General features: G+C 38.2%; 1 protein-coding gene across 4 annotated transcripts in view; it reads left to right on the forward strand.

Moving 5' to 3' along the window:
* Nucleotides 1-24,695, forward strand: part of gabrg2 (gamma-aminobutyric acid type A receptor subunit gamma2) — a 73,454-nt gene that overhangs the window by 30,543 nt on the left and 18,216 nt on the right. For all 4 annotated transcript variants that reach the window (XM_073824103.1, XM_073824104.1, XM_073824105.1 and 1 more), the window contains exons 5-6: nucleotides 316-398; nucleotides 18,280-18,417. In XM_073824103.1, the coding sequence (XP_073680204.1) occupies nucleotides 316-398; nucleotides 18,280-18,417 (221 nt within the window). The remainder of the gene's footprint in view (nucleotides 1-315; nucleotides 399-18,279; nucleotides 18,418-24,695) is intronic.

Raw genomic sequence — 24,695 nt, forward strand, 5'->3', positions numbered from 1 at the left:
CATCACCTTGCTATCTGGGTAGCTTTTGTTGGGTACCATTAATAAAACACTTCACAGCTGATCACAGTTTGATGTTCATTCTGACTTGTTTAATTGATTCTTTATGCAACTCTAGTCTGATTACTTGCTTTCAAGAAGAATTCATCCAATTATAACAATCATGAAGCATGCCTGCTATTAATAGCTTTTGATTTGTCAGTCATTTTGTTATTGTTCTGTGTACATCAGCATATTCTGGCACCGACAATTATAAATGCAGGGTGTTAATGAAATGGCTTATGAAAGAAATTTAATTAAGGACATTTCTGTCTGTAGGTTGACCATTGATGCAGAGTGCCAGCTTAAGCTGAATAACTTTCCAATGGATGAGCATTCATGTCCCCTGGAGTTCTCAAGCTGTAAGTCTGGCCATATGCTCAACATGCAAATCATCCATATCTCTTCCATTCTTTATTGCTTTTTCTCTCCAGTTTTCTACAGCTCATGTCTGCTTCCACACATAGATGCGGTAAAAGGCATAGAAACCATTTTTAGGTTGCTAATAAAGACATTTCACTATTTTCGTCTTGAAAATATGAAGGACAGATAATGAGGAAAGTGACAATTTGGCCTAACTTGGAGAGACGTGTCTTTACATGCTCATGCGAGAAAGCTGTGCCAGGAAGAAACTGCTGCCATAAAATTCTTCCTGTCCTTTGACTTTGGAGAGGCTGTAGGGGAAATGGTTTATTATGGTAATAATGAAGCAGCAGATGCGCCATGGGACAGTCTAATGGGATAGCATCATCTGTTGTTTTAGAAGAAATGAAAAAAAAAACAAAGTGCTTTCCCTACAAAGCAATATGTGCTCTTTTATAAGAGTTGAAAATTGTTCTTGTAGATGGTTATTAGTGGGAAGAAGCCAGTGAGCTTTGTGTCTCCTTCTTTCCACGCTTCTTTCTCAATTTATTTCGACTGACATTGAGTTTGTGGAAAAAACTTAAAGGAACACTCCACTTTTTTTGGAAATAGGCTCATTCTCCAACTCCCCTCGAGGTAATAAGTTGATTTTTACCGTTTTGAAATCCATTCAGCCGTTCTCCTGTTCTGGTGATATCACTTTTAGCATAGCTTAGCATAGATCATTGAATCCTATTAGACCAGTAGCATCGCGTTCAAAAATGACCAACGAGTTTCGATATTTGTCCTATTTAAAACTTGACTCTTCTGTAGTTATATCGTGTACTAAGACCAGCGGAAATGCAAAGCTGCGAGTTTCTAGGCTGATAAGATTAGGAACTACACTTCCATTCCGGCGTAATAGTCAAGGAAGTTTGCTGCCGTAATATGGCCGAAGCAGGCGGAGTATTATCAGAAATGAGTTCCCAGCTAGTTTAGCATTTGCACATGTGCTGCGTGGTATTACTGCTCCTGCTTCAGCCTTATTACGGCAGCAAACTTCCTTGACTATTACGCCGGAATGGAAGTGTAGTTCCTAATCTTATCAGCCTAGAAACTCGCAGCTTTGCATTTCCAATGGTCTTAGAACACGATATAACTACAGAAGAGTCAAGTTTTAAATAGGACAAATATCGAAACTCGTTGGTCATTTTTGAACGTGATGCTACTGGTCTAATAGGATTCAATGATCTATGCTAAGCTATGCTAAAAGTGATATCGCCAGAACAGGAGAACGGCTGAATGGATTTCAAAACGGTAAAAAACAACTTATTAACTCAGGGGGAGTTGGAGAATGAGCCTATTTCCAAAAAAAGTGGAGTGTTCCTTTAAGCTATCAGTCATTTGATGTCTTGATATGCATTAATTCATTGCTACAAATTCAATGAGGCATTTATTTTCATTGGTTTAATTGTGTGTGCATGTGTGTGTTTGTTCAGGTATATTGGATATTGCCCACAAAGATGATAATATCCAAAATAATTGTCCTTGTGGGGACATTTTTGGTCCATTTAAGGAAAAATGCTTTTAAATTATACAGAATGAATGTTTTAAGCAAGTAAAAATGGCTGTAGTTTTGTGTGAGGGTCTGGGGTCCGTGTACTATTTGATGATTTGTTTTTCAATTTAAAATGAAATAAGCAGAAACGAGAAAATGGCTCATGAAAAATTAAGCCGAAATCTATTTTTTTTTTCGTTGTTCTGAACAAATGAAAAAAACGTCTCAGGTTACGTATGCAACCCTAGTTCCCTGAAGGGAACGAGACGCTGCGTCGAACGCTTTGGGAACGCCTCCTGCGTGACTGTGTCCTGAATCATGTGTGCAACTATCCAACGAGAGTGTGAGACGTCACGGGCGTCATGACGTCACTGACCGGGAAGCATAAGAACATGTGCGGTGGAGTACAACGCCAGCTTCTGGAGACAGCAAGCACTGCAGGGATGCCGAAGTATGGCTTAGAGATGCAGCGTCTCGTTCCCTTCAGGGAACTAGGGTTACATACGTAACCTGAGACGTTCCCTTCCTGGTAACACGAGCTGCGTCGAACGCTTTGGGAACGAGAATGCACGCGCCGCCATACTGAGGAATGTCCCTGCCTGTGAGCAAGGGGACGAAGGAACCATAAGAGGCTCAGAGCAGCATCCACACACTTTGTGAAAGTGCGGGGTGAGAGTGCAAGGCCAAAGGGAAGAACCCCATATTGGTATGCTTTGCCCCTGAAAGCAAACCTCAGGAACTTCCTGTGTTGAGGAAGGATGGAGACGTGAAAGAAGGCGTCTTTGAGATCTATAGTCACAAAACAGTCCTCGGACCTGATGTGTGAGACCACCTGTTTCACCGTCAGCATTTTGAATTTGAGGCGCATGACCGAGCGGTTTAGTACACGTAGGTCTAGAATAGGCCTCAGCCCTCCATCCTTCTTTGGAACAATGAAGTACTGTAGACCGGACTCTCGCTCGTGAGGAGGGACCACCTCGATGGCCATCTTCCCCAGGAGATTTTTTACTTCCTATTCCATGACCAGAGCCTGCTCGGGACCCACCACTGTGGGAAAGACCCAGCTGAAAGGGGTGGAGGTAAACCGAACTGAATGCGGTAACCTTTTTCTACAGTGCGCAGGTCCCACTGAGAGACGTTTGGCAGAAGTTTCCACGCTGCCAGAAAGTCTGTTAGGGGAATCAGCTGGCTGGGACTCCCGCACCCTGCCCGAAGGGGGGAGACGGGAGGCGACGCTCTGTTTTTGCGTCTCCCGATGCGAGGAGCTAGGGGGCCGCTGACGCCCAACGGCCCCCTGAGCTGGAGGACGGCGAGGGAGGAACCGCTGAAATGCCCCCGCTTGACGCTGCGCCTCCTGGTGTCTGTTGACGACTGCGCTCACTGTGTCGCCGAACAGACCGGAGGGCACAAGCAGGGCGTCCAGGAGGAAGACCCTGTCTCTTTCTTTAATATTAGACAGGGTCAACCACAGGTGTCTCTCCGCGGCGACCAAAGCTGCCATAGACAGCCCAATGGAGCGAGCGGTCTCCTTGGTGGCGCGGAGAGACAGGTCGGGGGTCCTCCTGAGTTCAGCCAGATCTTCAGGCTGAACTCCATCGCCCTCATCCAACTGTTTCAGCAGGTACGCCTGGTACGCCTGCAACACCGCCATGGTGTGCAGACACGCACCAGCTTGACCTGCTGCCGCACAGCCCTTCCCTACCAGAACGGAAGTAGTCCTGAGGGGTTTAGATGGAAGGGTTGGAGCCTTCAAGGAAGATGCCAAGTCAGGGGACAGATAGCCCGCAAGCGTCTGTTCAACCCGAGGCATTTCCCTGTAAGTGCACTCTGACAGCCCCGCCACGTGAGAGTAATGGGCGGCTGACGGGCTGAAGAGACGCGCTGAAAAAGGATTTCCCCATGACCTCGACACCTCAGTGTGAAGGTCGGGGAAAAAAGGAAGGCTCCTGCGGGGAGGAGAGCCTTCCTAGAACAAAGCACTCACAATGGCATGCGCAGACAATGCGGACAATCAGCCCCCTCGAGAGCTGAAGCCGCATGCTGCGCATCCATGCAAGCAACACATATTACGAGTGTCCTCACTCGTAAGTGTCCTCACTCGTAATAAAGCGAGTGCAAGGAGGGACGCACACCTTATAGTGTTGCTTGCGTACGTTTATTGTTTAATTGCTTATTTCATTTCAAATTGAAAAACAAATGATCAAAACGTACACAGACCAGTACGTTTAGGTGTATAGGGTTAGGGTAAGGGGCTAGAAAATACAGTTTGTAGTGTAGAAAAACCATTACTTCTATGGAATGAACCCATAAAACATGAAATGTGTGTGTATAGTACTGTGAAAAAGTTATTGTCCTGATTGTCCTTCTGTCTTTTTGTATTACTCTATACTTAATTGTTTCAGCAACATCAAACATAAAACAATGGAAACTTAAGTAAACACAAAATACAGTTTATAAATGATAATGCTACTTATTGAAGCATGTCAGCTGGGTCTGTGTGAAAATTAATTTGCCCCTTCTAGTTACTAATTCTCCAGTAAATGAAACTGGAGAATTATAATGGAATTCAACTGGACTAGATAACTTCAGCAGCATGAAGTTGGCTAAAGTGCCTGGTAACACTCTATGCCAGTTCCAATAAAATTTAGAAATGATGACAAAGAAGGTGATGAAAATACATCAGTCTGGGAAGGGTTACAAAGCTATCTAACTCTTGGGCGCCGCAGAACCACAGTGAGAGCCATTATCTCCAAATAGAAAAAACTTTGTAAAAACCTTGCCAGAATCGGTCGATCTTCCAGAGTATAGTGAGAATTCATCTAGCAAGTCACAAAAGGACAACATTAAAGATTACAGATTTGGTCTGTAAATTACAGCTCAAGTGCAACTGGATTATGCAGCAAGGCAATGATTCAAAGCATGGCAGTGAGTACTCTAAATGGCTAAAAAAAATGCACAATTAAACTTTTGGAATGGCCTAGTCAAAGTCCTGACTTGAACCCAATTAAGATGTAGTGGTAGGACATTTAATTGGCTGTTTATGCTTGAAAACCCCCCAGTTTGGCTGAACTAAAGCAGTTCTGCAAAAAGAGTGGGCCAAAAAGCACCTTGATCAGCAGCATTTGGTTGCAGTTATTGCTTGCTAAAGGCAGCACAACCATATTTTAAGTTTATGGGGGAAATTAGGTTTTTTAAATGAGCGATCAAATTGAACAAAAGGCTATGTATTTGATCATGTTGCCTTTGTGTTATGTTGTCTTTCGATTGATAATCTTAAATATTTAGTATGAAGAAGGTGGGGCAAATACATTGGGTCTCATTTATCAATCTAGTATAGAAATGAGCACAGATCTAAGTGCACAAATCAACTTACAACCAGGTTCACGTTGTCACGATCTGGGCTGTGGGGTTTTACCTCAGCCACCTGAGGTCGCTGTTCCCTGCACTGCACTTCCTAATTGTTATCACCTGTCTTTGTCATCAGCACTCATCACATCCACAGCTGTTCACAATCACCATTGTCTTTATAATCTCCACTCTCCCACTACCCTGTTGAGTCTGCATTGTTTTCCTGTATGCTGTCTTCGTAAGTCTGTCTCTGTGTTCCGGATCCCTGGCTTTTGATCGTGTTCCCTGTTCTGTTTATTTTGTATTTGTTCTAGTCGTGTTGTGCCGTGTTGGCCTTTTGGTTTGTTATTTGTTTGTTTATTTGTGTTTATTTAATAAATTCTATTCCCCGCACTTGGACCCAGACCTCCTCTATCTCACACGTGACACACGTGTGATTCATTAAACATTCGTATGCCGCCAATCATATGAATGATCGTAAATTGATAGATATGGTGGCTGAAAAAAATCATGATTTAAATATCACGCTCCTAAAAACACCCTGCTTTAGAAACCTTGTCCCTAGAGTTTAAAACACGGATAAACAAAATGCAGCCAAAAAGAGGAAGTAAAGTCATGAAAGAGAAATTAATCTTACTCTAGAAACACCCTTTAACTTTAGGTTACATTTCCAAACAATGGCATTAATTTTATACAGTATGTGCATTAAATACCAATAAATATGACAAAACATTAACATTATAGCCTATTTAGTTCTCCTTAATCCACAACAAACCCTTTAAATTTAACGGTATAACAGATCAAGAATGAATTTTATTTTTTATGAAACTATAAAGTAAAACGCAAATTAGGCAAAAATCTGGCGCTGCACACTGATTTTACAGCGGACCTTTTAAATTGAGCAGTGTAACTTTTATGTTTGGTTGACTGTATTTTAGTTTGATGAATGGCTGAAATGTCAAGTTAGCAATGCTAAAAATGTTGTGTGTGTACGCGTGAGGCGTCTGAGTGATCAGTTAACTTTAATAAAGTAAAGATATAAAAGATAAAGAAAAATCAAATGCATTAAGAGTGTCACATAAACGTAAATGGCCTATACCTGAAGCAGAGGGATTTTTTTTCATCTTTTGTTAATCTGTTAATTATTTAAATATATTTTGTGTATACTAGCCCTATTTATTTTAATCCTTTTATAATTTCTGTTTTACAGCAGGTGGGTGATGCAACAAAGTGTGAATCCTCTTGGTCTGTTGTTTATGGTGCTATTTGCACATATAAATCTAACGCCCTAAAAGAATAAAAAAGCTTAGTTTGTCGGCGGTAAATAAAAATGCTGTCATCATACAATTCTCCGAAATTCTCTGTGCTGTACACAAATTCAGACAAACTTAGATATTGATGTCCATATTGATATATTATAGAAACGACCATACGCCCAATTTTCTGTCATTCATTCGTTTCATAAATGAGGCTCAATGTGTTTGTATATATAGAGAGAGAGATATTCACACATGTAGCCTTCACTACATTTATCACTAAACTGGTACGGAGCACTACTGCCTCTGGGTTTTGAGTTGCATAGTCTACCAAAACAAGTGCAAAGTGATGTCCCTGTACTGACCACTCTAATGGTTTGATGGGGTCCATACAAATGTACTTGAATGGGACCTCGTTCAAAGGGAGAGGACACAATAGCACTTTTGGGGTAATGGCGCTTTTTTGTGTTTGCGGCATATTGCAAATCATCTGTGAACGTGACTGCAAATGCCTGGCCATAAAATCAGTCCAGTGTCACATCATAGGATTATGTTGACCTGCCATGAATGACACTTCCTGAAAGCTCTGTGGTACTAACAACTGGGCTGTATTGTCTTTTGTATTCATGCCTTGGGTTTTGTGAGTTCATTAATATTTGCAAAACAGGGATACCTAAGCAGTCGGCCAGGCTGAAGGGCTTGTGTATCTTTTACTTGAACCTGTTCAGACAAGTCTATTTAACATTTTATCAGGAGATTGCTCCAAGAGAAATCTGAGGATTAGCTCCGCCCCCATTGCTAAGACTCCACCCCTTGCACATCTTTCCCAGCCCTCTCTGTTTCTGTCCCCTGAGAAGCATTCGCACACATGTTCCCTAATAATTTCAAAAACACCAGTCAGTTCATCCACCAAATTAGCAGGTGCCTGAAGTGAGGGTTTGACCCTGAGTTGAATCATGGTGGTCACTTAGGTTTAGTACATCACATCCCTGTGCACGCCCTCACCTTGCGGCTATTACCCATTGCTCCCCGCTGCACACACCGGTATTTAGTACTGCCTGGCAGTTTCCACTCTTTTAATGGGGCATTGGCCGTTGCTTTACAATCACCCTGCAACATCGGGAAGGTCAGTATAATGGCGGGGAGAGAGAGTGAGAGGTGAGTGAGGGAAAGAGGCTATGGCTGATGCAGTAACTCCCCTGCTGTTTCCTCTAAGCTACATGCATGCGTGGCCATGCACTTCTTATGCAGCCACACAGAAAAAAAAGCTAATGCACAGGGCAGATGCAACAAAAGATGCAAATGTTATATTATATTATATTGATCATCATACTGTATTATATATCAAGTCACTGTCTTAATGAGTCATTTAGTCATTCGTTCAGATGATTCATTCAAATGACCGATTCATTAAGAAACAAAGTAAGTGACTGTCTTTAAAAATAAATCACTGAATCAGTGGTTCATTTGATTTACTCACAAATCTGATTCAGTCAGATTCACTGCTGTATGTTGTTCAGAAAGGCATAAGGTTTGCTGAAGCTTTGTTTGGAAGTATTTTTTCACTGGCAAAATTGAGAAAAAAAGATAATACTGACAATGTTGATTCTAAAATGTAACACAATAACTTCTTCATTTACTGAACTGTTGTATAAAGTTAATAAGGGGTGGATACAGGTGAACATCCAAATAAATTAAAGAACATACATTTAAAAAAACTAAAACTGGCTGCAGAAACAATTACATTAAAACAATTACAAACTTATACACAAAACACATATTTTTAATATTTTATTAGTTACACGTAGACAGAATAACACGAGTAAAGTTTTATTGTTTTATCATATAAAAGATAATTATAAAGCACATACATTCTCATATCATATATCAAAGTCAAAAAGTTTATATTTGTTTTTTTTTCTTCGATATCCATCTTTTTAGGATCACCTAAAACTTCATTTAATCGATTCATAAGATCTATTTTTCATGCATTAATCTTTAGCATTCAAATAGGCTAACACTCAACACTCCATTATGCACATTTTACTCTTAATAATGGCACTTCTTTCTTGACCTCTAGAAACCTGCAAAGGTTGAATGACTCTGCCAATTGGCCGTGGTGCTGTATCATCTGTTATTAGGACAGTGTCATTATGGCTGAGATCATTTTTGGTGTACTTGCACTAAAAGGAGGTATTCTCCATCTATATCTTGTGTACTTTAATAATGTCCTTTTACTATTGTCATTTTGTTATTTGTTAAGGTTTTATTTGTTATTGGGCTGATTAGACAATACCGTTAAAAGTCTATTGCTTAGTATTGCCTCAATTTCACAAAGAGCAGTTTGAAGTATTTAACGCTTCATCAATACTTTTATTTGCAGACTTCTGGATCATGCTTGAATCCTCTGCTTTAAGCCATGAATTTCCTTTCAAAGTCTCAACATGTCACCAAAACCATAATCTATAGTTATCCTTGACTGCTTTTCCACTTCACAACTTCAAATATGTGTTGCCATCAAATTACATGCAATTAATCACCATCTGCTTTTAAATGCTGATTTTGATGCTAGCAATTTCGCGTCTGACATTACATTAATGTCATCTATGTACTTGATGCTTTGTGATAACTTTACCCCTTATGGCCTTTTCCATATAGGCAGTAGTGATTTTCATTTCATGCTGCTGAGCTCAATCAGAGGTTCACAGTTACAGGATTTACATGATTACATGTAAAGATACTGAACTCTGAGACTCTGAGGCAATGCATTAAGCAGTTCTAGTGCTAGCTCCTCAGTAATAACTACATACATATATGTTTGTTTTACTTAATTATCAGTTCATGAAACAGCCCTGTTCATGAAACTATTTGTTGATATTAAGGCCTTTTTACACCAAGAACAATGACTATACCAATAATTATATTAGTGTCTGATGCCATTTTGTCATATGCCAGGTGATAAGGCATAAGTCATTTGGATTCTGTTTTCTGCAACAGTATCTTGGCTCGTTTCATTTATGCAAAAACTACTCAAAATTAATAAAAACAGCCTGGAATATACAAACACAGGATTTTATGGAAAACAAGTGCTTATTCTTTTTCCTACATAGAAAGGTAATTTAACCAAGAAGTATAATGAGAGGGACTTCTGATGACGAATTCTAATAAAGCAGTATCTTCTGGCTACTAATGAAGCAAGAGCGATAACATCAGCTTGGTGCTTATTGTGCAGGGCATCAATAGGAGACACTCCAAAGACTGCAATAAAGGGGAATAATATTAAGGGCCTTTGACAAGATACTGAGAGCATCTAACACAACAGTCATCCTCTGGTACATTTCTTCAATTTTGCTGTAGTGAATTCTTTGAACCACCTCAAATCAGACTCAAAATACTGAGATGTTTCTCAGATGATCTTCTTTTATGTTCCATAGTTTACAATAGGCTGTTGCAGCCTAAATGTTTAAAACATTTATTTTACTTTCTACTTTCATACTTTCTCATTTAACACAAAAATAGCTTTAAAAAATCTTTTGTGGGTATTTTCAGTCAAATTTTTGCAATTCATTTTATTAATTAATCGAAACATCATCATTAATTAGATTAAAATTTTGATTAAAAATTTTAATCGACTGACTGCATTATTAAAAATATTTATTTTGTCCCAAGTTAATACATCAACCCTGTTTTCTTACTTTATCCATTTTTAAAATTGAGTTTTTGCATTAAAATGGCATCACAATTCTTTCAATAACTCTTCTTTGATATTTAAAATTTTTATTTGAAAATAGATAAAAATTTAAAACTAAATAGAATGTACAGAAATAAATCTGCATTAAATGATCATTCTATAAAGTATCAGATTCAAATAAGTACAAATACAGGTAAAGGTTATATTAGCACCGATCTGCAGATCTTTAGCAATTTCTTATCTGAGCTCCTTCTGCAGGTTTCCCTGATACTAGAGACAAGTCATGTGTTGGCTACATGTATTTTTTTGTTTGTTTTTTTTTTGATGAGGAAAGGATGCCAATTGTGCTCTGGCAAAGTCACATAATTAAAAATATCAGAATAGGTTAGATTTAAACCTGCTTAAGTCTTTAAATGTCACAAACGTGTTATTAGAAAACAGATCATGAAATGACACTAAGCCTTTCATCCTTAACCGTGCAAAAGTTTAATCTAAAGTGGGTGACACAAATAAATAGTTACCACAAATAGGCATAAAAGTACCCTGCTTATTTAATCCTAAATGCTGACAAAATGGTTCACAAATTCTTAGCAAAGAAAGTACAGCCTGGTTGTTGGTGTACTCAGAGAGGCATAGTGAGCATTACATACATGAGTTAGCTTTTATGATACACAAGGGAAATTACACCTTGCATATATTTTCTGGATGTTGCTGCCCGATTGTAAAAAGAGCAAAAAACATATTTGGCAGTGTCTGTACACATTGTGGTTTTTTACAAAGATATAATAACATCAAATAACTTTTAATGGATGTTAATTTAAACTTATTCAGTCTTGCCTGCTAATAGTGTAAGATTGTTGCAGCACTGAAGGTCTGTTTTATTGGTTCATTAATTTAGTAGTTCTTTGTGTAATGATTTATAGATCTGAAATCCTAAATACTGAAAACGTGTGGTACAAATGTTAAAGGATCAGCAATAAGTGTTCATGGGAGCACAGCTGAAGGGATTTGTTTTGGGAAGTCATTTATGGGAACACTTAGTCACACAGTGACCCTTTGACAGCCATTCATTCCATTGTTTGGTGTTTTTGCACTTCAGTTTATACTTCAAACGTCAAATTGCAAACTTTCAAAAACTTTCAAATCTACGTTTGATACAGCACTTTTAGTTTATTTCTTGTTCCTTTGGAGCTTTAAGTTTCATGTCTTGCATTTCTAAGTCATGCTTTTCTTCAAGAGCTTCTACTTGTGCAAGCAATGTCGCTTCCCTGGTCTCCGCCTTTACACTTGAAGTTGTTGATGCCATTTTAGAAACCTTTTAGAGAGGTTTTCAAACTTCATGTAGTGGCAAATCCCAAATAAATCAAAATTCATCACAATCACCACTGCTGTGTATAGAGGTGAAGTTTCCAATACAAAAAAAATGACAAAAAGACAACTGTCTGAAGTGCATATACAATCATGCCAATTCACAGTGTTACCTGTACCTCAAAAGGATAACTTGAAATTTCATTTTTTTTTTTTAAACGATTATTTATATTATTATAACAGCTAAAATGATTTTGAAATTAAAACCTTTTTGATCATTTTGGAGCAATCGTTCAGTTTTTATCTTTTTGTTCAAAATGTTTATTTATTTTTTATTTATGAAACTTACCCACATTCAGGTGTTTATATAAAAAGAATACAAGCTTTTCATATTTTTAATTAACAAAATATATACAAATTATTACTTAATAATAATTAATAGGGACATAGTAGTATACTTAATGTATGATCTAAAGTTCACTTAAAGAAAACTTACGAGTATACTTGCAGTATAAAACTACTAAACTAGTAGTTTACTGAGACTATACTTTAAAGTGTACTAAAAATGCATAAAAAGTCAGTATACCTAAAAGTTTACTTCTGTTATACTTAAAGCATACTTAAAAGTATACCAATTTAGTCCCAAAGAATATTGAAATAGTACACTTAAAAGTATACTACTAGTACACTGATATTTGTATACTTGCTACAAAAAGTATACTTAAAAATATACTTTAACTTTACTTAAGTATATTTAATAAAATAAACTTGAAGTTTACTTCTTTTTGGTAAGGGTATGCATTGCCTGGTTTACTGTAGCCTTTATTATGGAATTTGTTAGAAATATTTATCTCATTTCCAACTGACTAGCTTCAAGAAATTATGGGAGTAAAACATTATTCCAGTCTGGTCCGCACTTCACTGGTTGCCAGTTCAGTATAGAATTGATTTTAAGATTTTGTTAATAGGTTATTTATAAATATAGATGACTGACTCTTACACTGAGTCAGACTCAGTGGATCAGGTAATTGATAACCTGTAGGACACAGGTTTGATTTGCAGTACTGACAGGAAATCGGTGAGGGAAGTGAATAAACAGCACGCTCTTCCACTTTCAGTACTCATGACTGAGTTGCCCTTGAGGAAGACATTTTACCCCTGTTTGCTTCCTGGGTGCTGCAGCAAAAAATGGCTGCCCACTTCACTAGCATGTGTGTGTGTTCACTACTTGGCCTGCACATCACGTCACTTTTCTAAAATGGATTGTTGATACAGGAAGGATGAGGCAGGAACTCAAGGCCTTTGAGGTCTTGAACAAAGTCAACATCCAGATAATAAAATGAGATAAAAGTAAAAGAGTGCCCAACCTGCCACCACACAAATATCCTCCAAAGATGCACCCTTAGATAAGGCTTGAGAGAAGAGCTTGAATACCAAGAGGCGGAGATAACCCATGTCTCAAAATCCATTTGCATTTGACACCCAGTCCAATGAGTAACAGCCTTGTCACACCAACCAAAACAAACAAACAGCTGTCTTAAGAGATGTCAAGGCCAATGACAAAACTCTTTTTTTTTCTCTAAAGCTGACTCCAACAGCTCAAATGGAACATTAAAGAAAGAGAAAAAGAGCACAATCAGCATGGAAAGGTCTCAGCCTACTCATCCTACTTATTAAACTGGGAATAAGTGAATGCCTTCCAAAGAAAACACCACCAATTGGTGCATGCTCAGCAGTAATTGCTGCAACATGCCTTAAGTATAGCTGGGCTTGCACCCACAGAAAAACACTAATGGTAATGGTGAATGGTATCACTAAACTAACATGGCATTGAACTGGATTAAGATTGTGCTGTCTGCACAATGACACAAATAGCTGCCACTTAAAAACAAAGCATTCAGAATAGTCCTGTAATCTTTGCTGAATAACCAGATGTAATCAGAGAGCCCCATAAGATATTGTCTGACTTCCCACATTCTTGGAAGAACTGCCAGAAGCAGACTTATTGGTTGGGAAGGCATACATGAGGGTCATCGTCTCTACATTAACCAGAGCATCTATCCTCAGAGGCGATAGAGGAGAAACCGAGAACCCGATCCACTTCTGCCCAGTCTAACCTCTGCCAAATCAGATCCATGGACTGAGGATGCAACCGCCATTCTCCCAGCCTTAACCTGTGGCTCGAGATAATAGAGATATGCACACCCTGCAACAGAAACTTGTTCTGCCTCCAAAGAAGAATGCCTTGTTAAAATCCACATGAGGATGTAAATGCATTCCTGGTGATGGTTTTGATGATTATAAGATTTTTTGGTGCACTGCAAGCTTGTGTGGTGAAAATATCAAATAGCCTGAAATCAAACCCCATTCCAAATAACTTTTCCAGCTTTATTTACAGTATTGGTCTTACAACATCATACCAATGAAATAAAAAAAAACACAACAGTTCTGTAAATTAATAAAAATGTAAAAACTGGATAACAGGTTTGGAAAAGTCATCAACCCCTTGATTGAATACTTCATAGAGCCATCTGTCTTTTTGAATATCTCTGTACTAGCTTTGCACACTTTGGGACTATTTGCACATTCTTCCTTGCAGAATTGTTAAAGTTCAGTCAAATTCTGTGGTAAGCAGCAATGGACTGCTCCCTTCAAATCCATCCACAGATATTGATTGAATTTAAATCAGGGCTCTGACTTGGCCACTCAAAGACGTTCACCTTCTTATCCTTAAGCCATTTTGTTATTGTTTAGGCAGTATGTATAGGGTCATTGTGGTTTTGGAAGATGAATGTCCTGCCAATCTTCAGCTGTCTACCAGAGGGACGCAGGTTTTCCTCAAGAATTTGGATGTACTTGGCAGCATCCATTTCCCCTTCAATCCTGACCAATCGCCCAGTCCCACCTGAAGAGAAACACTCCCACAACATATTGCTGCCACCAACATGATTCACAGTAGGTGTGGTGTGTTTTAGGTGGTGTGTTGTTTGCTTTTCACCAAACATAGTGCTTGGAGTTAAGTCCAAAAAGGTCCATTTTGGCCTCATCAGACCATAGCAACTTTTTCCAGAAGGTATCAGACTCTTTCAAATGTGTTTTTGCATAACACAAACGAGAAAGGCTTCTTCGTGCCACCCTGCCATACAGGCCAGCTTTGTGTAACGCTTGGGAGATAGTTGTCACATGCACAGCCTGACCAGACCCAGCCATTAAGCCTTGTAAGTTCTTTAAAGTTGCCTTTGGCCTCCTGGTAACTTCTCTTATTAATGTCCACTTTGGACAGACAGCCTGATCTAGGCGATGTGCTGGTGGTGTTATATGCTTTCCACTTGTTATTAATGCTCTGAACAGTACTCCAAGGGATAGCTAAAGCCTTTGAAATGTTTTTGTAGCCTTCTCCTAACTTGCACCTTTCTACCACTGTATCCCAGAGGTCTTTTGAAAGCACTTTCCCATCCATGGTGAATTTGTTTGCCATGCCATGCACTACTAACAGTGGAATCTTCAATAAACAGCTGGTTTTATTCTGAAGTAATCAACACCACTGCTATTGAAGTCTGGTGGGGTGGTTAGACCGGTGTTTAATCTGGAAGATGTAGTACTTTACCAAACCAGGCATTTCACTGATTAATTTGTTTTATTTTCCAGGGTGTAATGGGACAAAAGGTAATGGTTTTTACAGGGTATGATGATATTCTATAGGCACTGTAATAAAGATCGGTGACACCAACAAGCACCAATTTGCTCAGGATCTGGGGATTCACAAGGACTGCGATGGCAAAATCCAGCCAAAAGTTGTGTAGTGTGAGCTTGCCTTAACCTGCACACCTTTGTGGTGTAATTGTGCAGAGCGAGTATAATGAAAGCAGAAACTAAATGCCTCACCATCAGCTGTCTCCTTCAAAGAGATTTTTTGTGCAAAGCAGAAAGCCATCTTCATGTGACGCACATTATTGTTTTGTTTACTCTGATGTGCATAATATTTAATTTATTTAAAAAATATATATTGATTGAGCCAGAACAATCACATTCTAGTACCAGTTTGAAAGCGTCCGATAGACAGATATGCTGTCCATCCTGATGCCCACATGACACTTTTGAATGTCAGGAAATTCATTTCCTTCTTGAGGAAAAGCTCTTTTCTCCAACAGGGAATACAGGGAATACATTTCCTGCCATGCTTCGAGGGCATCGTTAAAACGGGCAGATGTGCTTCAGAGGTCTGACACAGTTCTTCAATTTAGCCTGTCACAAAGTGGGAAATGCACAGCCTGATTCAATATAAGGGCCCCAGAAAACACCATAGGGGCACATCTTGTTGGAATGTTTCGTCATGTAAACTAAAGCACAACTCCTGAGCTCTGACAGTGTTGTTGCACAGTTGAATTGTTGTCATGCGAAATGCAGCACTGACAGTGTAGAATCAGTGAAGGAGCAACCATGAGACGATTTTTTTTGTAGCCTAAAGTGAGTGATGGCCATGCCTCCTGGTCTCCTCGGAGTTTAAAGCGACAGTAGACCAATATATATATAAACCAAAAGGAATTACATTACAAGCTTGCAGTTCAACTTCACACTTTTGAGTGCGAAAGAGAAAAAGAAAAATCCATTTGCTCACTCTCTATAGCCTGAAGCTTAACATCAGAGCCCCAGAACCCTGGATCATACTGCGCTTTTACAAAAAAAGGCACTGACCATCCATTTTTCTAAAAAGAAGACAGGTCTTCAGCAAAGCACTTCATTTTAATACAATCACAGTGTATCAGCTGGACCAGCCATTGAGCATGGCTTCCACATGGTGAAAGTCAAAGTACTTAAAGTGAGTGTCCGAACACACAAACACATGCTAACGAAATAGCATTGTGTTTTACACTAAGGGAAGATAAAGTCCCTGAAACAAAAAAGAAGGCACTTTTGAGACACTGGTGTCCCAGCACCTTGGAGGTTGGCACTAGCACGATCTGCCAATGAACTGACATGATTAAATATTTTCTTCAGTTAGTCAACACACATTGAGGGTGTTTCCATAATCAATGCTGATGGGGTGACATCAAAGGAACTGTGCAGGCATCAACAATATTTTCAGCCCTTTTCAGTTGCTAGAGGGGTTAAAGGCATAGTTCAGCCAAAAATGAAAATTTGCTGTTAATTTACTCACGCTCAGGCCATTTAAGATCAAAGAGATTTTTTTTTTCTCGGTAGAACGGTAAAAAAGATTTAGCTGAACCCAAAGGTTTTTGGTGAGTCATAAACTGCAAGTCAACAGCTACCATCACTTTGAGAGTCAAAAAAGCATATAAGACAAGGCGAAATTAATACATGTAGCACTTGATGATATATTGAGGTCTTATAAAGCAAAATGATCAGTCTGTGCAAGAAACTAAACATTATTACCTGTAATCTAAACGTCTAAAATGGTTTGCAGCTCAAGTCAGCACAGATCTACAAGTTACTCGATCAAAATTCACACTTTCAGACGCCTGACAGTCACTCCAACTCAAAATGAGACAAAATAGTGGCGTATCTGATCCTGTGATGAATGAATCATGCAGGGCTCCAGTTCCTTTAACAGTCTCCGAATTGAAGAAACAGCTCGACTCACTATTATGTGCATTTGTGAACCAAACAATTAAATAAATGGGCCAAATGAAAGTTTTTATGATTTCTTATGGTTTATGTAAAAGGTGAGCTGATGAAGGCTAGTTTATTTACTTCACAGTTTTAGGCATGAAAAACATCTACAATGTTTTACAACATTACTGGGTGTGTTAATAATATAATTAAATTTTATATTACATTTTTTAATGTGATTACGTAATGAACTTGTAAATTCAACAAGCTCATAGAATCAAACTTTCTGAAAGAAGCAGTTCATGGAAAATAGTCAAATTTCCCAGTTTGCCTGAAGCTGTGAATTACAGGTAATAGTTTTGTAAATAATGTTCAGTTTCTTGCACAGACCATTCATTTCACTTCATGAGACCTCGATATATCATCAGGAGCCACAGGTGTTCTTTTTATGTTGCCTGATATGCTTTTTTTACTTTCAAACTGACAATAGCCATTGACTTGCATTTTATATATCAACAAGGACCACAGTTTCAGCTAAAAATCTTCTTTACTGTTCTACTGAGGACAAAAAGTCATGTACTGTATATCTTGGGTGGCCAAAGGTTAAGGAAATGATGGTGTATAGTGGTGAACAGATCTTTTCAAGATCCTTCTAACATAGAAATATGTTTTACAAATAGATGAAAGTCAGATAGAGGCAAGCCATTTTAGAGTTTAGTGCCATCAAGGCATCAAAAAAATCCCAGAATGGACCTCAAAACCCAGACATGAAACCTCAGAGTTTCCCTTTGAAGTTGCTGTTCACTGATACTCTTCATCTTATTTGCATAATTCACATAGAAGAATCATTAAATATTTCATGATCTAAATGTGCAAATCTTATATAATCAATTAAAAAGCATGTAATTATTTATTGATTAGTATTTCAGTAAAAAGTGAATGACATTTACATGTACATTTATGAACATAGAAAATCTTATCCAAAAGCGGCTAACAGAAGGGTACTAAAAACAGTTTGTCTAAGAGCCAACAATATTCATGATATACAATGTCAGGTTAATTAGACATAAATGCAGAGACGTTTTTTTGTTTGTTTTGTTTTCTTTCCAATACTCACTATGTAGCTATTTGTTGCTTTTTGGACCAACTCCAGTTGTTTGTTTCTGCAGATGGCTACCCCAAGGAGGAGATTGTATACAAGTGGAAGCGCAGCTCGGTGGAGGTTGGAGACATCCGCTCCTGGCGTCTTTACCAATTCTCCTTTGTTGGCTTGAGAAATACCACAGAGGTTGTCAGGACTGTGTCAGGTACAGTTTCAGCTTTACTTTCAAGTTAAAAACTGCCATGGGTTTTTCTCTTAAATTTCTCAAAATTATTGTAGACTTTGTAGAGCAGAACGGCCAGAATATTTTTGGTTTGATACCATTTGTCATTAAAGCAACAGTAACAGATAGTTTGTATACCAGAATATGCATCAAAAGTAGTTGTTGACCAATATATATTTTAATTATCTGCATAATTGACCAATAACTGTTGCGGGCAGGTCTTTTATAATGCACTAAGCTATTTGCACCTGGTCGCCTGATTGAATAGCTTACAAATCTAGTGGCTTGACCTATGTATATCTAGGCTAGCGATGCCCAGATTTTTTTTTAAACAAGTGGTTTAGCAATTGGTACCTTGGTGCCAGCATTTCTTAGCAATGACAAAGGAGAAGACCCACTATATTTTTAAATACTGTTAGTGTGACACAGAATGTAGTTTTAAGAGCTTTAGGCGAGAATATATTTGTTCAGTTGAGATATGTGGTATATTTATTAATACAGCAAACATTAGATATAATTAATTTGGGGTATATCTAATGCTTTACTTCATAGAGATCAATGCATTGCCGTGGGGCCTCGGGCCTAGGGCTGTATCACAGCTGTGGCGATACAGAGTCATATCTCACGACAGCAAGTGAGATCCCATTTAGCAGCGTTTAGCTTAAGATGTACCGAAAACATTGCAGGGTGGAGCGAGATAATGTACAGCAGAACGAAGGAGTGAGAAAAAGACTATGACAAAAATAACAGGAGAGATCAGAGAGAGAGCGGTGATTGGCTCGTGGAGGCAGTCAGCAGTTTGCAGCCATCCTAATGCATCATGGGAGTCGCTTTAAAAAGATTGCGAAACGCGTAAGTGTAGATACACGCTTCCATTTTGGGAGTAGAGCTATTCTTAGAGTGACCTGATGCTGTGGCACGCAGTCGCGCTGTTGTCTGTGTGCATCGGTCTGTGTGATTTGGCTTGAGTCGTGTGTGCCCTGGGACACATCAACGTCCTTCTCTGCTTACAGACACCCACGGTTTGCAGATGAGACTCTGGCGGTGCTAATCTGGAGCCAGTGGTGGTGAATGAACATGCCTGTTTTTTGAGGGCATGAGCACTGAAGTCTAAAAACACTTTTAGGCTCCCAGCCCTCTTGATTGGTACAGATTAAATGTGCTTTAAACACCTACAGACCAATACTTTAGTTTACTTTTGTCAGGCTACGCCATAAAAACAAAAAGACAAAGCTGAAAGTAGCAACACTTGAAATCAAGTCCACTTAAGTTTATAGTTTTGACTTGGACTGGTGAAAAACTGGCTTGAGACTTGACTTTGATTTGAAGACAGAGACTTGTCAAAAACACAAGTCAATGCTGATGATGTTCTCTCTTTAACAGCATTAAACACCATACAGTATTTTTCTATTCATTTCTTATTTATTCATTCCCAATTTAAAAAAATAGGACTGGGAACTGGCTCTGTAAAGTTGCTATCACTGACTGAGAGATAAACGCAAATTCTCTGCCCTGAATGATGTTTAAGGCCTTGTGATTGGCTGCAGGTGAGTGCATAATCAGTGCAATGGAACATGGGAAGTTTAGTCCAGGGTGACGTGTAACAGTGTGTGATGTGAGAGTCATTATAATCGGAAGGCGACCTCTGGTGGTAAAACAACGGAAGACCACAGACAGGAATTATGACAGCAACTACATTGTATAAGTATTCTAACCATAACTCAGCTCTGGTGGTGATTAGAGCCTCAAGTCCTTTGGATATAATTCAGCAAGCTTTGAACATCTATGGGGATTTTGGGCCATTTTTCTCTGCATGTCCTTTCAAGCTCTGTCAGGTTGGATAGGGACTGTCAGTGGACAGACATATTCAGGTCTCTCCAGAGTTTCTCAAATCGGGGCTCTGGCTGGGCCACTCAATATTCATAATAACAGAGTCATCCCTATGCCACTCTTAGATTGTCTTGGCTTGCTTAGGATCATTGTCCCACTGGAAGGTGAAACTCAGGCCCAGTCCCTGAGCAATTTGGACCAGGTTTTCATTGAAATTCACTAAATCGGTTTTGAACTGTAGCATCCCTCAAAGCTCTATTCTTGCTCCAATTTTAGTCCCTTCCATACTTATTTTTAACAAACACAGAGTATTGTTTCATTTTTATCACAGAGTATTGAGTATTGTGATTTCTCAGCTCTCTAACTGCTTGTCTGTAGGATATGTAAGCTAGAATGCCCTTAAAGGATATGTTCACTTCCAGTGACAAAATTTTACAGATCATTTACTCACCCCCTTGTCATCCAAGATGTTCATGTCATTTTTTCTTCAGTTGTAAGGAAATTGTTTTTTGAGGAAAGAAAATCTGGATTTCTCTCCATATAATAGAGTTCTATTGTGCCCCCGAGATTGAACTTCCAAAATGCAGATAAATTGTAGCTTCAAAAAGGGCTCTAAACAATCACAAGCAAGGAAGAAGAGTCTTATCTAGTGAAATGATTGGTTATTTTCTAAAATAATTGTTTAATGGTTTTTAATATACGGCTTGTCTTGTCTAGCTCTGCGTGAACTCTGTGTATTCTGGTTCATGACATTCATCGCTGCAGAAGTACCGATCCAGTGTTTACAAAGTGAACGTGCAAAGAAGATCAAACTCCCTTCACAAACAAGGTAAAACAGCGATGTAGGACAATTGTGAAGTTAGAGGAGTTGGAGTTTTTCAACATACCCTAACTGTCTTGAACGGGACTGCACAGAGTACGCATGTGCATGGCAGAGCTAGACAAAACCGCATTTTCAGAAGTTCAAACTCATAGGCACTATAATAGAAGTCCACTATATGTAGAGAATTCCTAAAAAAAATGTTCTTTATGACTGAAGAAAGAAAGACATGAACATCTCGGAGGACAACTCATGGAGGTGAGTAAATTATCTCTAATTTTTTCTTCTGGAAGTGAACTTCACCTTTAAACTTTTGATTTCAATTTTAATGAGAGTAACACTAATGCAACTGTGTTTTGACCTGTAGCTACAGCAGGTAAAATCAATCAAATGTTGGGTAGCTTGGCCATGTTAAACCCTCAGGGGATGTATCTTATTCTGCTTTGAAATATGATGAGCAGATAAATGCAGTGGTAAACTCTAGTTTCTTCCAGTTGAAATTCTTATCAAAGGTTAAGAGCTTTTTAGCCTTTTCAGAGTTTGAAAGAGATATAAATGCTTTCATCTCATCTTGTTTCGATCTGCAGTCGCTGCAGATCACTGTCTTAAAAACACAAGTGGAGAATGAGAATTTCTGACGTGTAGACGATGATGATGATGCCTCACAGACCTTTAAGCTTCACCAGGCTGCAGTCTTTTCATTTATCAAAGACCCTCTGCGTCAAACCAGTTCTCTTACGTCAACTGGAGCCGTAACAAATTGAGACACTCTCTTTCAGATGGGCGAGACATGCAAGTATCAAGCTTAGTCTTATGATTTGATGCATTAAGAATTACCTCTTTTCAAAAGATGTGATAAAATTAGGACAGTGATGATTCATTCAGGCTGTTGATCTGCTGAATTGCAAATATTGCAAAACTGCATGCTTTGATTCTTTATTCTGCTTAAACTTCTCTAATCATGCCGATTGTTGCTGCATGCTCTTAGATAGTGTTGTAAATCAGTATTAGAATATTATTGTCAATGGCCAAGAGAGTAATACAGTATATCCTTCTGTAGGCTAAGTATTGGCTAGATTTCTGAGACTGATTCTGCCAGTAACACAAAACAGTTACTTCATCCAAATAACTTTAATTGATCAGAATTAAATCTACGCTATGTAATTTTTGGCTTCTCTAGAAGAATATTCTTTAAAACATGGTCAGCTACTGATTGGCTGAAGTGAGTCGCTCACAGGTATGCCAGAATATGACAAGGGACAAAGCGTCTTGTTCCCTTCTCAGGGAACTAAACTGTACCTACAGGTAATTAGGCCACCCCTGAGCATTCACTTAAAATAACTACAGACTAGATTTAAATAACACTGGGTAAATAATTGTTTTACTGGGGAAATGATGGGTAGTACTATACTTACCAAAGACAGACAAATTAAAGAATATGCAAGCCGTAAAACCATTCTTCCCTCTTATGTAATCAGCCTACTTCCTGCAACAGCAAGTCAAAGTCTGTCGCTGCAGACCTATATACCTACAGATACAATTACTATCAACACCACACATCCATCTGTACTACTTGAAGTAAATGGACTCATCATTTTCATCTGGTGAAACGAGTGAAAAGTGTTACACCCTTTCACTCAAGCACAGAATATTATAGTGAGCTTGAGGTGCTTTTTCTACACTACACTAAAAAGACACCTTTATCCAAACTGACATGCAGTGCATTCAGAGTATACATATTTTATCAGCGTGTGTGTTCCCTTGGAATCTAACCTTTGATGACCCACAGCAAAAAAAAGTCTGAATACAGAATGTCAGACTGACATTTCAGGCTTTTTCGTTAAGTAAATTTGGTTACACTTTATGTTAGTGTCCTTGTTATAGTGTATTTATTCATTGAGTACTGAGTAATATTAATTAACCACATGGTCAGGGTTAAGATTAGGGTTTGGTTTAGGGTTACTTGCATGTAATTATGGATAAATAATTGTTATTGTAATAGTAAGTACATGTAACATGAAACAAGGACACCTTTAAATAAAGTGTTACCGTAATTTTTTTTTTTTTTTTTTTTTTTTTTTTTTTTTTTTGCTTTGTTGTTATGGGATTTAAGCATTTAAGCATAAGGGGTAATGCACCCATTACCTACCTTTATCTCTTCTGTTCCCAGAGAAGGAGGTCATTATATACATTCATTGATCTGGCAGATGCTTTTATCCGAAGTGCATTTGAACAGTGCATCAATATTATTATTATTATTTAGCAACTCACCACATAATGCAAAATAAATTATTCATGATGTATTGTGAAAAATGTATGTATATATATGTGAGATGTGGCTTTGTGAGCATGATATTATTAGACTACTACATGTAGCACTGAAAATAATATATATTAAAGTGAGTATTTTGCTAGTGCTCATATTGCCTGATTTCACCAGAATATTTAAATAGTACAGTATTTTACTGGATATGTATTTAAAATATTTTGAATGAATAACAATACTGTTTTTAAACTGTAGAAAAATTGCAAAAACAATACTACAACCTCAGACAATAATATAATCAAATTGTAGTCTGACTATTGAAGCCTCTGTGTCTAACACAATTATAAATATTTCAATGCTGGGGTCGCCATTGTCTTGTAGATGTGGGAAACAGGATCACAATTGATTTCAGTAATTATGAAAAAAATCAATCAAGATGCAATAAAAGTACATGCCTTCAGCTTTATTTATTTTAAGAATTGCAACCACTTTATAATAGCATCCCTATTTTAGGAGCTCAAACAAACATTTGCAGTATATGTCCAAATTTTGTGTTTTCTTCTTTGGGATGCTTTGCCAAAGCTGTCTTAAGCCTTGTCTTCAGCAAGGCAGATGCATGTTCAATTTGCTTTAAGTAAGATGATTGACTTAGCCTTTGAATAACATTCCACTTCTTTGGCTTGAAAAGCTGTTTGGTGGCTTTTGCCGTGTGCTTTGAGTCATTGTCCATCTTCACTGTAAAGCACTGTCCTATCAGTTTTCCATAATTTGACTGAATCTGAGCTGATATAGCTCTAAACGCTCAGTAAATGCTTGAGACCCAGTTCCATTAGCAGCCATATATGACCATTCCATAATCATAGACAATGGGGTTTTCTTCTGAACATTTTCTTTCTCTATAGTCTTCCTTTACCTTCCTATCATTCTGGTATGGTTAGTTTCATCCTGAGCAGGATTTTTTTTTTGGGGGGGAATTTTTTGGGGCGAAATATAATCTGGCTTTCCTCTAATAGTGCCCCCGAGTTTGAACTTCCAAAATGCAGTTTAAATGCAGCTTCAAAAAAGCTTTCCAAATTCAAAACTATGAAGTTAATTTCTAAAAAAAAAAAAAAAAAAAAATTACAATTTATATACTTTTTAACCTCAAATGCTCATCTTGTCTAGCTTTGTGTGAACTCTGTGTACTCTGGCTCCGGCAGAGACAAGACAAGCATTTGAGGTTAAAAAGTATATAAATTGTAAAAAAAAAAATTGAAAATAACCGATTTGCTAGATAAGACACTTCTTCCTCGGCTAGGATTGTTCAGAGCTCTTTGAAGATGCATTTAAACTGCATTTTGGAAG

This window comes from Garra rufa, chromosome 19 (genome assembly GCF_049309525.1).
Source record: "Garra rufa chromosome 19, GarRuf1.0, whole genome shotgun sequence".
NCBI classification, from domain to species: Eukaryota; Metazoa; Chordata; class Actinopteri; order Cypriniformes; family Cyprinidae; genus Garra; species Garra rufa.